General features: G+C 57.8%; 2 protein-coding genes across 4 annotated transcripts; one reads left to right on the top strand and one right to left on the bottom strand.

Annotated features, from left to right (window-relative positions):
- Positions 1-763: 763 nt before the first annotated feature.
- On the bottom strand, positions 764-9,107 carry SIMC1 (SUMO interacting motifs containing 1). Of its 3 annotated transcripts, none has more exons than XM_068408902.1 (10): positions 8,972-9,107; positions 6,520-7,278; positions 6,060-6,280; positions 5,241-5,310; positions 4,648-4,793; positions 4,023-4,202; positions 3,423-3,551; positions 2,295-2,451; positions 2,127-2,211; positions 764-1,175 (listed from the first exon to the last, which is right to left on the bottom strand). In XM_068408902.1, exons 1-10 carry the CDS (start codon positions 9,071-9,073, stop codon positions 955-957), a joined length of 2,070 nt encoding a protein of 689 aa, XP_068265003.1. In that variant the 5' UTR covers positions 9,074-9,107; the 3' UTR covers positions 764-954. The 3 variants fall into 3 exon arrangements, with proteins under 3 accessions (XP_068265003.1, XP_068265004.1, XP_068265005.1); XM_068408903.1 differs by having other exon boundaries at positions 6,060-6,277; XM_068408904.1 differs by lacking the exon at positions 4,023-4,202.
- A 96-nt stretch (positions 9,108-9,203) lies between these two features.
- On the top strand, positions 9,204-12,865 carry THOC3 (THO complex subunit 3). Its single transcript, XM_068409211.1, has 6 exons — positions 9,204-9,432; positions 9,901-10,057; positions 10,925-11,129; positions 11,477-11,638; positions 11,729-11,829; positions 12,172-12,865. The coding sequence occupies exons 1-6, from the start codon at positions 9,250-9,252 to the stop codon at positions 12,333-12,335; spliced, it is 972 nt and encodes a 323-aa protein (XP_068265312.1). The 5' UTR covers positions 9,204-9,249; the 3' UTR covers positions 12,336-12,865.

Here is a 12,865-nt window from a genome sequence, read left to right as displayed (position 1 = left end):
CAGGCTTCTGGATGAGGCCTTGCTGTGCAGCAAGCACCAGGTCTTTGGTGTGTGCAGCACTAACATCAGGACTACTCCATTCCTGCTGCTTGATGCTCCTAGGCTCTGGTCTCCTCATTAGGACCCTGCCAAGGGTCACCTACCACAGGGGCAGATACAGAGGTGGTGGGCAGCTATAGGAGTCTTTTTCCCACTCCTAACCTCTGTTGCTTCTGAACTGAGGAGACCTTCTATTGGAATGCCTAATTGCTCTCTGACTTCAGCTGTGATGAGCTGATGGCAGTCTGTTTGAATTGAATACTCATCTTCATAACACGCACGCTTGCCGGCACTGCAGTCACCCCAGTGCACTCGGGAAGAGAAGCAGCATTTTCAGCTGATGCTGCTATCCTGTCCTCCCTCTTGACATGCAGATCACCTTGGGCAAAGTCACATACATATATTTGATTTGGAACAGAAATGTTCCTCTCCTGAGGACTGACCAGGGTGGCTTGGGGCTCTCTGAACTGTGAATGCCCTCACAGCAGCCCATACCTGCTTTTTTTTCTTACATATTATTACCTTTTCCTAAATATTGAACAGGTATTTTGGCATTTTGCTTGCTGTGCAAATTATTGCCAGAGTTTATGGCTGCATTAGTCTAATGCTATCCCAAGGTACAGCTGACAGCTCTGCGCTCCCTTTGGTCAGGGCTGACACCAAGATGGAAGAGTCTCAGCAAATATGAAAATAATTTATTTTTTAGAAGTGTACAAAGTACCTTGTAAAACTGTAGGATGAGGCAAATTTGAAAGAAAATTCTGAGACCATGTAAACCAGATATTTTTCCAAAGATGTGTAAACAAGTCCACATGACATGACACTTGAGAGTGCAGCATGAGATGGGGGTTTTGATGGGGTTTGATAGAGGAAACATGAAGCTCTTTGTGGTCCCTGCCGCAGTGGTTGTCTCCATCAGGTAGCAGTGATGATGAGGAACAACTCCCGAAGCATGCACAATTTCTCCGTGATCTCCAGGGGAAAAGGCTGCCCCAGGACCTGCTGCATTCGGCTGGTGAAGTCCTCTATCTTCAGTTGAACATCCAGATGGCTGATGTCATCACCGTCCTGGAGCCTGGGCTTGGCTTTCTGAATGATCAAGTCCACCCGGTCATTGAGTGAACTCCGTAAGTGTTCTGCAAGAGGAAATGCTGGTGGGGAGAGGCAACGCACAGTGGGCTGCCTGACCTGTTCAGGGACAGCGCTGCGCTGTGGTGAGGAGCGGTTGGGAACTGTGCTGGTCCTCTCGCGGTTATCCTTGATGCTTCTGCACCAGACTAGCCTGGTGGAAGAAGGGACTGTCCCCTCCTGGAGCTCAGTCTGCATGTGGAGAGAGCCCAAGAAATGGGGAAGGGCTTGTAAGCATCCTTTTCTCCTGTGCTAGTGGCAGACTGCACAGCTGTCCAGCTGCAAAGGGGAGTCTCCAAAGTGCTTAACAACTGGTTGTCTAGGGCTTCAGGGAGAATAAGACTCTATGCACGTGTGATGGTGGGTTCCTCTGCATTCCTCCATGAGAGCCTTAACTCTGGGCTAAAGCAGCTGACGTTGGGAAGAGGCTTTAGGAATTTTCTGGTAAAATAACTTTAAGGAGGTTTAGGGAGTATTTTGCGACTGTGCTGCTCTCCTGGGGTCAGAAATACTGCTCCTTCCATGGCTACTGTGGGTGGTGCTCCCTGCCCGGTCTACTAAGTGCTGAGTGTGTCCTGGCTTTACCATCCCTTTGACTTCTGCTTTTCCTCCTAAACCACCCTATTCTTCCACCCACTGTGTGTGCAACTTAGACAATAGTGGGTACAAAGCACCCTGCTCTGTACTTCTCAGTGCTGGGACCGACCCTTTAGGAAGTAGGTTATTTCTTAGGGGCTAAACTTGGCAAAGCAGGTTGGGTGCTCTGCTTGATGCAACATCACTTCTTTGCTCTGACCGCTGGGAATAGTTACTAGCAGGGATGGAGGCACCTTATCTCGCTAAGACTTAGTGGCCGTGAGTTCAAGAGTGATGAGAAGAGAGGAGGAAGGGTACTTTGGCTGTTCTACTGCAGCCTCTTAATGAGATCATGCTTATGAAGGCCAGAACAGGCTGCTTACCTAGTGTTACATTTTGGTAACTCATCAGCAGCAAACTCAAGTATTGCAGCATCTCATCCCATCTTTGCCATGTTGCTGTTTCATCCTATGACAGGAGACAGTATTTGGTTATTAGAAGAGGTTTTTTCTCAGGAGAAAACAAGGCAAGGGAGAGGCTGAACTGAATACCTGGTAGTGCAGCAGCACAGAGGAGTGGCTCAGGAAGTACAGGATCTTGGCCAGAGACAAGGGCAAGGTCGCAGGTACGTCGCAACTGTGCTGGAACAACAGCTCTAGCAGTTTGCAGCGCAGGAGCTGGCTCTCCATGGTGTTTAGGAAAGCTTCCCTGGAAGACAAAGGGATTTACTCTGGGGTAGACAGCACAGCCTGACCAGGAACAACTGCTCTAGCATGTTCCTGGTGTCCTGCTGGTGCTGATCTGGTGTAGGGGCTGCCCAGCAGTGCAGTGGAAGGAAAACCACCAGACGTGATCGAGAGACCTTCATTATGCAGCTCAGCCATGGACATGTTTACATCCTCAGGTCTGACCTGTGGCAGCTCGAGGTCAGTACAGTCTGTGAAGCAAGCTTAGCTGCTTCACTTCACCCTGCCCAGCATCCTGTGCAGAAGTTACTCATTCCTGCTGACTTGCAGGGAGCACAGCCAAGCGAGTGAAGTGGGGTCAGTGGCCAGCCAGGTCTAGATGTGTCCTGGGAGGAGCAATAGCTTGGTTGGAGTTAGTTTGGCTTGATTAGACCTGGTGTGTGCTCAGAGAGAGTTCTGCTAAAAGGGTCCGAAAGGGCTGCCTGCTGCTGGTGCAGGCAAAATGGGTTTGAAATATCTGTGAGTCTCATGTCTACGCTAGAGCCAGTCAGGCCCTTGTGCTTTGGCTTCAGATACTGCATTTCTTAGAGAAGCAAACACAAGCATGTCAAGGCAAAGCGGCAAGAACTGCATGATATTTCTGATGAGCTTCTCAGTTGTCCCTGGGAATCAGTGATGTGTTTGCCAGTACTTGACCGTGCTGATCCAGAGTGCTGCTTTTCAGACCCTCTTTACAGTTTTAAGGTCCTGCTACTTTAACAAGTGGGAGAATCAACTTTTCTCAGCAACACATGAGCTGGGGAGATGCGTTCAGCTGGTGATGTTCTATTTCCATGGGATCTGTCAGTCCAACAGCCATGTGTTTGCTGGCTGGGTCACAAATGAGTCTGTCTTTCTATACCCTACGGTAATTTATGCATCCAGACTTGGATGCAAATCGGGAATAAGACTATTGCTCACACAGGCAGATGCCGCCTTGCAAATGTTTCTCACCTTTGGCTCCTCAGGGGAATATTCAGTATAAACGGGAATATCACATCTGCGATCTTACAGGAGCTGCAGTTGGGAGATTTGTCCACTTCCACTGCAATGGACAACATCCGCTGGAGCAGAAGCATCACCCTAGGTCAGAGAGAGAGTCAACACTAGGAGACACCACCCCCTTGGCTTGCAAAGTAAAGCAATGAGGTTGGCACCTAGTTCAGCCCCCTGCCTTGCAGTGAGGGGGAATGTAGCAGGCTAGATTTGGTGTCTCTTGGTGGCTTTTGAATCTGATGCTCTTGGAAGCAGAGCTAATCCCCAGGTGGGCTCTCGGGAGGTCTTGGCTGCTGTACTGAGCATTGGTGGAGCAGCACGGGGCAGTCTGGGCGGTGGGACAAGAGCTCCAGTCTTATGATACATCTAAGAGGAGGATGCTCACTGAACCAGTTTCCTACCAGGTGAGGAACTATCTTGCTCACCAAGTGTATGTCTACCCCAAAGGAGAACTTCAGGTACAGCCTGGCTTCCCTGACCTGACAGGGAGAGACTCTGGCTTCTCCCTGATTTGGGCCCCATGATACTGACAGCAGGGAGCTAGGACTTGGGGCTTACTTCTGGGTGAAGAAAGCTGTTGGAGCCACCTCTGCCTGGTCAGTGCTGGCCAGCCATGGTGCAGATGAGCTGCGTTTGGCCCTTGCTTCTGCTGAAGAGGATGTAATTTCTTGTGGCTGCTCGTGAGGCTGGCAGAACCCAACTCCTGTAACTGCTGCGACCAACCATTCGACCACCTCCCTGGGACACAAACAGGAACGTTAGTGAGGACAGGCCTGGTTTTGCTGCATTCTGACCTCTACATCCACTGGGAGCTTAAGGAAGGACCCTGAGGATGAAGAATACATCCCATGTGCTTGGACAGGCTAGGGAGTAGCTCTGTTGAGCAGCAGATATATATGCTTGTCAACAGGACTGCCTCCTTCTCAGTCCTGTCCCGAGCAATGCAAATCTGACCTCGTTCCTGGCAAAAGCCCACTAGGTTGCAGCTGGAAATGCCTTGCAGCATCTCTGGTGGTTTGCTTTTGTAAACCTGCTCCTGTTCGTTATATTTGGGCCCTACACTTCTCTCTGTCTTCCAAGCTTCTTTCCTGGAAAGTCTGACCTGGAGTCTGGACAAGTGTTCCCTGAGCCCCTGCCTCTCAGCATCTGGTTAGAGAATAGGGGAGGAGGAGGCATCCCTTACTTGACATTGTTGAAGCACACGTCACACGAAAGCACTTTCTTGGCAATTGACTTCTGCAGCAGGCGCAACCTCAGGTTCTGCTGGAAGTCGTCGTCCAGGGTCTGCACCACGTACTGCAAGAAGAGGAGCCGGCCAGGGGGCTTCTCCTGAGGGCAGATGGAGACGGTATGAGCCTGGCAGAGCCGCAGGGTGAGGAGCACCAGGGAATTTGGCTGTCTTGGGAATGGGCTGATGTACATAACTGAGGAGTAGCTCCAGGAGGGGCTGCCTGGCTCAGGCAATGCCCCAGGGGCTTGGCTGGACCTGCTTCTACCATTGCCCCAGGGCTGTGGCCCACAGCAGCTTTGTCTGTTGCTGTGTATTCTTCAGATGATACACCCTGCCCACAGCTGTGCAGCAGCTGAGGGAGCACCATGGATAAAAGCGGGAGACCCAACTGGCATTTACTGCCCTCAGCATCTGCAATAAAACTGCATGTTGGACTGGCCCACTCTGCAGCAGAGCACGGCCATGAGGCCCCGGGGCAACGCTTACCCTCAGGCAGCACATACTGGATGATCGCTGCCCGATGTGACACACGCGGTGCCAAGTACCTGGTCCTCCATGATGTATTTCAGCAGCGTCCAGTCCCATCCCACCGTGGTGGCATTGGCTGGATGGAGCCTGCAAGGACAGCAATGTCCATTTGTGTTGAACTGCCTGGAAGCATGGCAGCCCCTGGCCCTTCCCCAGCTCCACTTGCTCAGGGGCCTGCCCTGCCTTCTCCCCTCCAGCTTCGCCCTCACCCTTTCTCCTCCCCTGATCACATTCATTTTTTGGAAGCACCTGACTGGGGCTGTGCTCCATGGAGAGCATCAGCACTCCTGGGCCTGTGGCCTCACAAAACATTGTTCCTCTCTGCGGGAACCCTGAGGGCAGCGGGGGAACCACTCCAGCCACCTCCAGCCCACGGCCCCTGCTGCAGCCCAGGGAAGGCACTTCTGCCATGTCACAGCAGTGAAGAATGAGATCTGCTCTTCAGCAGCAAGGCAAACACATTCCTCTGTCCTAGAGGGCTCCCTAGTGTCACAGGCTGTTCCTGCACTGTGTGGGCTTGCTACTAAATGATTAAAGCATGCTCATTATGTAGTTGGAGCTGCTTTCTCTCTTGTCTCAGCATCCCTTGCCTCTCTCACCCCCCCATCCTCCATCCACTTGGGGCTTTAGCAGCAGCTGTCTGGGCCAGCAATGGTCCTGACCCACCCTCAGACCGCCTAGGGTGTGACTGTGCTGACAACAGAAGGATTATCCTGGGTTATAGGGGAAATCGCTCTGTTCTGGGGGTGAGGACCACGGGGAATAACCTTTATGCTGGGCAAGCCCCTGGGAGCACCTAGCCAGCCCCAGGGCACTGTGGCAAAGGGAACACGTACATTTGGATCTTCATCAGCAGCATGTAGGTGTCCTTCAGGATCTCCCCTTCGTGGGGGTTCAACAAGATCTGTCTGATCAGGTGGGAGATGATTTCTTTCGGGGGACAGTGCTGGCGGGAGACGAACTCACTCAGGAAATGCAAGGTGCCCTCCAGGAAGTTCTCCTCCATGGTGGTGTGCACCATGCTCAGCTTCCCGCTGGGGATGAGCTCAGGTTTCTGCTGTGTGCAAGGCAAGGCAATGGTTGAAAGCTGGCTCCCCCTGACACAGAGGAACCCAGCTGTGATGTGGGGCCCACCATGAAGGGAACTGCAATAACCAGAGATCCCAACTACTTGGCAAAGCTTCCCCCAAAAGGGGAAGCAGAGCAGGGGCTGCCCCTGCTCCATCCTCTACTGCAGGGGCTGCTCTGAGCAGGCTCTGGCTGGGCTTGGCAGCGGCTGCTCTGAACCCTGTTTACCTGCTGTGTCTCCATGTTGGGTGCTACACCTTGGAGGAAGAGGTGCTGGACTCCACTCCTCCTGAAATAGTGCAGTTTGTTTAGCCAGGCCTTGCTGTCAGCCTTGGTCCTGGCTGGGGTCACTTGCTGGGTTGCTCTGTGTGGTGGTAAGTCACATGCTTCCAGCAAAGGCCCTCGGGCCTTCCCTGGGCTTGTGGGGATGGCTGGGGCAGGGCTCAGCCTTGGGGGCAGCTCCCCTTGCTGGCAGAGATGGGGAGTCTCTTCCTCTGGGCCACCAGCTCTCCAGCTGCTGCTGCTGTCCAGGCTGGAAGGGGACAGGGACAGCAGATCCGAGTCTAGCTGCATGCTGGCCAGGGAGCCCAAGTCACTATTAAACGTGGTAGTGCTGCAGTTCTGCTCTGGGCTGCCGGCAGACCCATGGTGGCTGGAGGTGGGAGAGGCACAGCTCCAGTTCTCTGCGCTTTCTGCCGTGTCCGTGGTGGCACTGGGCTCTACAGGAGTGCTGGGACAGGGTGCTGCAGGGCTCGGCCCTGCCATTGCCTCCGTTTCTTGCGTTGTGGTGCAGCAAAGCCGGGGATGGGATGTGTGTGCTGCTGGGGCAGCAGACGCCTGCCCGGAGTCCTGGTCAGCCACCAGTCCGGTGGTGTGGGGAGGGCTGCAGGGAGGGCTGCATGTGTCCTCCGTCAGGTCAATGATGGTGAGGCTGCTCCATGGTGCCGGGTCTGTGCTCGTGTCGTCACAGGTCAGATCGATGATCTCCTGTGGGGACAGAGGGGCCAGCGCTGTCAGCAATGGTGGCACCTGGGTGCCTCGGTCCTCCCCTGCCAGGGACCTCTGCTATGGTGGCACTGTCGCCCCAGCCCAAGAAACCAGGGGCAGAGACCCTGCTGCCTGGCTAAGGGGACAGGGCAGTCTGCGGGGTAGCAACCCTGAGGTCTAGTGTCGGCCTCCCCTGGCAGCACAGCTGAGCCCGAGCCCGACCCGGGCTCTTCTTCCCTGCTGCTGGCAGAGACAAACCCCCCGCTCCCCCCAGGGCTCCTTACAGCAAATGGCTGGGTCCTCTGCTCCAAACACCTCTCACCTTGGCCCAGCGCAGGCCTGGCTGCCTGCTCAGCTCCCTCCCGGGATGGGGAGATGCCAGCCCCATGGCGGTGCCCAGGGAGGGCAAGGGGAGTGCAGTGAGCGCTCCTGTCTCCCGTCCCCAAGGACTCCTGCCTGGCGCTGGCAGGAGCAGCGCAGGATCCAAACCGCGGCACCCCGCTGCGGCGCGACCTCACCCGCTACACAGGCACGAGTTGGGGGGAAACAGAGCTACCTTCGCATCCACGGCACCCAGCCAGAGCTACAGCAGCCCCGAGACTTTGGGGACTCCCATGCAGGACTCGCCGGGCCATGCAGCACCCGGAGCTCCACGGACACGCCTGTCCGAGGGGCGGCAGGAGCAGGCAGGGGAAGGCAGCGGTGTCCGCACCGCGGCAGGCAGGACATGGCACTTCTCAGGATCTCGACGTGCCCGGGAGGGGTCAGAGCCTGTTCGCTCTTGGAAAAAAAACCCCCTCAGCGTCTCAAAGCGGGAACATGTTTTGCGGACAATTTAAATCAATTTTTTTCCCCTGACTCAGACCGGCTGCCTTTCCCAAGGAGGGGCCGCATGTAGCCTGGGGAGGTGGCAAAACCCAGCAGGCCCCGCGTGCTCCGGGAAGCCGGTGTGGAGCCGAGCAGGGCCGGAGGCTGCCCCGGTTCCAGCCGGCCCCGCCGCAACGGACGCTGCAGAACTCCCGGCGTTCGAAAGCTCCATCGGCACCGGGGCAACGGTGCCCGGTGCGGGGGGTGGAGGGACCGTTCCCCCCTGCCCAGGGCTGTGCCTCGCCGGCAGCCTCGTGCCCTGAGCCACCGCCGCACCGGCCCATCGTGCCCCCGTCCACGGGGTGGCCCAGGTGAGGGGGACGGCGGCCACCCCACCACGGCCCGGGGCTGGAGCCCGCCGGGGGCTGAGCCTTGGTGGGCCGGGCCCCTCCTCTATGTGCAGCCAAGGGGACAAAGACACTCCGTGGCTGGGGGCCGGGGTCCTCCTGGGGGGACGCGGCCAAGGGGGCTGGGACCCCCGAGGGGACATGCTTGGGGACCAGGCCTCTGCTGGCGGGAGGTGGCCGAGGGGCCCCGAGCTCTCCTGGGGGAGGCTGGGGGGGTCCTTGGGGGATGTGGCTGGGGCCAGGACTGTCCTGTGAGGGACCTGACCGAGGGCACGGGGCTCCCCGGGCACACACGGCCGGGGCTCCGCGCCCGCCGCTCCCGTACGGCGCCTCTGCGGCCCTCGAGGCTTCATGTCCCCGCGCAGCTCCCGTCCCGCCCGCGCCTCCGGCCGCGGCGGAAGCGCCGCCATCTTTGTGAGGGGCAGGCGGCGCCACGCCCGGCGGGAGGCCCCGCCCCGCCCCGCGGGCCGCCGACTCACCGCGGGGGACGGCGGCGGGAGGCGGCAGCAGCGGCGCCGGAGCGGCGGCGAGCGGCTGCCCTCGGACTCCGAGTCGCTTATGAGGACGACGCTGTCGGCCATCTTCGCGGCGGGCGGCGCCTCCGCCCCCCACGGGCCGCCGGCGGCGGCGGCAGCGCACGGGCCGGGCCGGGCCGGGCCGGGCCTGGGCGGGGGGCGGCGGAAGCTGCGTCAGTCGCGGCGGCGGGGCGGGGCGGGGCGGTGGCGGTGGCGGCGGGCCCGGTCTTGGCGCCGCCGCCATGGCGCTGTCGCCCTACGTGCAGGCCATGCAGGAGCTGTTCCGCGCCAACACGCGGAGCCGCGAGTTCCCGGCGCACGGCGCCAAGGTGCACTCGGTGGCCTGGAGCTGCTGCGGCCGCCGCCTCGCCTCCGGCTCCTTCGACAAGACCGCCAGCGTCTTCCTGCTCGAGAAGGACCGGCTGGTGAGCTCCTGCAGGGACACCTGGCATGGCCGCTCGGGCCGGTACCGGGGCACCCCGGGAGCCCCTGGGCTGGGACTGGTGATTCGGGCCGGTACCAGACACCCCCCGGGCCCGGGTGCTCAGACAGGTGGCGCAAACCGGGAGCGGGCCCCGGTGGTCAGTACCAGGCCCGGAAGCGGGGACTTAGGTCTGTACCGGGATGAGGAGCATCGCCAAGGCCCCCACAGGCCGGTGCCGGGTCCAGGGACCCAAGACTGGAGCTGGTGCCTGGCTGGGGAGGGCTCCTCCATCCCGGCTGGCCGTGGGTGGGGAGCGTGACTGAAATGGCGGTGGGGCGCTGGGCTGGGCGCCCGCGCCATCCGGTAACCCGCAGCGGAGCAGGGTGCAGCGTACTGGGATCCGGGGCAGGAGGGGAGGAGGACAGAGCCGGGCTCAGCCCTCCCGTGAACGGCTGTCATCTCCCCTCAGGTGAAAGAGAACAACTACCGGGGCCATGGGGACAGCGTGGATCAGCTCTGCTGGCACCCCAGCAACCCTGACCTCTTCGTCACGGCATCTGGGGACAAAACCATCCGCATCTGGGATGTCCGCACCACCAAGTGCATCGCCACTGTCAATACCAAAGGTGAGTCCCTGCCTTCCCGGGAGGGCTCTTAGGTCCCGGCAGGACCTCGGCTGCATAGGACCTGTCTGCAGCGGCGCGGTGCTTTGGGCCCTACTTGTGGGTATTGGTGATCGGGGGCATCTTTGCTGACTGCTTTTATCTTCATGTTGTACTAATCTGTAGGGAGCAGCAGTGAGCGCAAGGGCTGATTTACTCTGCTGTCAGTACTCAGAAACTACTGAAATACAAGGCTGGCTGTTCAGATGTCTTGTGTGCTTATCTCTAGAGTCTGGGCTGCTAGGCTGGAGTCAGGGGAAAGGCATGTTTGCAGAGAGCCATGGTGGAAGTAAAAGTTTATGTAGATTCAGAAAACAATTACTTGAATTCATGCACTGCTTAACTAAGATACCATCTCTGCCCTTGGAAATCTCCAATTTTGAGTTGGAGATGGAAATGGCATTGTAAGATGGCATAACTGCAGCCTGCCTTGTTCTTACCCTCATTCGTAGGCATTTACTGTTGGCTTCTGCTTTTTCTGGATCTCAAAGATTTCTGGATTCAGAGGATCTTTGAGCTGCCCTTGTTTGGTGGTTGCTGCGGTCCCACCTTGGCTGAAATGGGAAGGGCAGTGATGTAGTCATGTTGACTTGAAGCTGCAGTTCTGTTAAGTTTGATTTTCAATAACTGCACGTATTTGCTGGACAGGTACTGTGTAGGATTTGTGTGTTAGACTGCAGGCCTGGCAGTCTTTCCCGTTTGGGAGTGGTTTGGAGTTAGTGGAGCAGATTGTGGCCTTGGATCAGGAATAAAAGCTGCCTGTCTGCTTAATTCGTGGCTGCTGTGGATTGCTGGGTGGAAACGGGACCTGCTGCCTTTCTGTCCCTCCAGGGGAGAACATCAACATCTGTTGGAGCCCTGACGGACAGACCATTGCAGTGGGGAACAAGGATGACGTGGTCACTTTCATTGATGCCAAGACGCATCGCTCCAAAGCTGAGGAACAGTTCAAGTTTGAGGTGAATGAGATCTCCTGGAATAACGATAACAACATGTTCTTCCTCACTAATGGGAATGGCTGCATCAACATCCTCAGGTGGGTGCCCGTGGCAGCGGGTGCGCAGGGTAGCTGGGCTGGCTGCGGCAGACATCAGTGTGCAAGCCCCTTTGCTGCTTTTGGGGAACCCGAGTCCCACACCCCAGCAGTTCCCAGCCCTCTGGTGGGAACAGACTTGCCTGGAGCTGGGGCTGCCCCAGGTCAGAGCTGGGCTCCCCGAGAGTGACACTGATGCTTTGCCTCATTCACTCGGCCCTCAAGGTTTCCAAGAGTGCGGCCCTGCACCAGTTTGGTTTGCTCACAGTCCCAGTCCTGAGCCTCCCCTGCTTGTAGACGAGCCCTACACTCCTCTCACTGCTTCCTGCCCTCTCCCTTCATCCCCACAGCTACCCGGAGCTGAAGCCCATTCAGTCCATCAACGCTCATCCTTCAAACTGCATCTGCATCAAGTTTGATCCCATGGGGAAGTACTTTGCCACGGGCAGTGCTGACGCCTTAGTCAGCCTGTGGGATGTGGATGAACTGGTGTGTGTGAGGTGCTTCTCAAGGTAGGTAGTGCTGTCCTGAAGTCGTCTGCCTTCCCTCTCTGGTGACCATGTGGGAGATGGCTCACTGTCTGCTTCGCTTTGTTGCCGCAGGCTTGACTGGCCTGTGCGAACACTGAGCTTTAGCCATGACGGGAAGATGCTGGCATCAGCGTCAGAAGATCACTTCATTGATATCGCCGAGGTGGAGACAGGTAAAGGTTTTGCTTTTGGGGAACAGCGAGGAGGGAGTTGGATGGAGAAGTGCTGGTGGAACTGGGAGGGCACTGGGAGTATCAGTCTGCTAAGGAAGAGCTTGGCTGTGCAGAGCAGAGCGTCGTGAGGGGGAGCCTGTGCCTTGTTAGTCTGTGGTAGACATGCGTGTCATGTCTGTGCCTTGTCACCAGGTGGTTAAAAGGCGCTGAAGCAGTGTTTGTTCCTCCTCTGCCCTGCGCGGGAGGGAAGCAACAGGTGCTTGGCTCTGGTCTGCGCTGTGGGGCAGCGTGCAGTGGAGGGCCGGAGGCTCTCCAGGCTGATGTGACCCCTTTTCCATGCAGGAGAGAAGCTCTGGGAGGTGCAGTGCGAGTCCCCCACCTTCACAGTGGCCTGGCACCCGAAGAGGCCGCTGCTGGCCTTTGCCTGTGACGACAAAGATGGCAAATACGACAGCAGCCGGGAGGCAGGCACCGTCAAGCTCTTCGGGCTCCCCAATGACTCCTAAGGAAACCACAGCGGGGGAGGCAACGCTTCCCTGCTCTCGGGCATGGCAGAGCGCTTAGTTAGCGTAGGTTGTGGTGTGAGGTGTCTCCCCTCCTTGCCTGCTTGGCAGCGCTGCGACCTTTGGCTTGGCTCTGAGTGTGCTGCTCTCGGGAGCGTTTGTAACAGAGGCAGCTCGTGTGCTGGGGAGGGCGGGAGGTGATGATAGAGCCCCCCGCGCTGTCTCAGGGCTGCCGCCGCTGCCTCTCTGGAGCACGGGGGGCTTGTTCCAAAGGCAAGTGGCCACAGAAAGTCACTGAAGGTGACTGCTGAGGAGCCTCCTGAGAGGAGCTCCAGGCTCCCCAGCAGTGATAAGCTACCTGACTGTCCCCTTGTCCCCAACAGTCAGCTGCTGGGGGCAGGCCTGCGAGCACAGCCTGCCCCTTCCCCTCCCAGACACCCTGCGTCCCTTCCCTGCACTGGGGCAGCGAGGGGAGGGTGGGGGGATGCGAGCTGGGGGATGTTTCCCCAGCTGGGGCTTTTTTTTTTTTTGTA

The sequence above is a fragment of the Nyctibius grandis genome, chromosome 10 (assembly GCF_013368605.1).
Source record: "Nyctibius grandis isolate bNycGra1 chromosome 10, bNycGra1.pri, whole genome shotgun sequence".
In the NCBI taxonomy this organism is placed as follows: Eukaryota; Metazoa; Chordata; class Aves; order Nyctibiiformes; family Nyctibiidae; genus Nyctibius; species Nyctibius grandis.
This window is presented reverse-complemented; position numbering and strand designations above follow the sequence as displayed.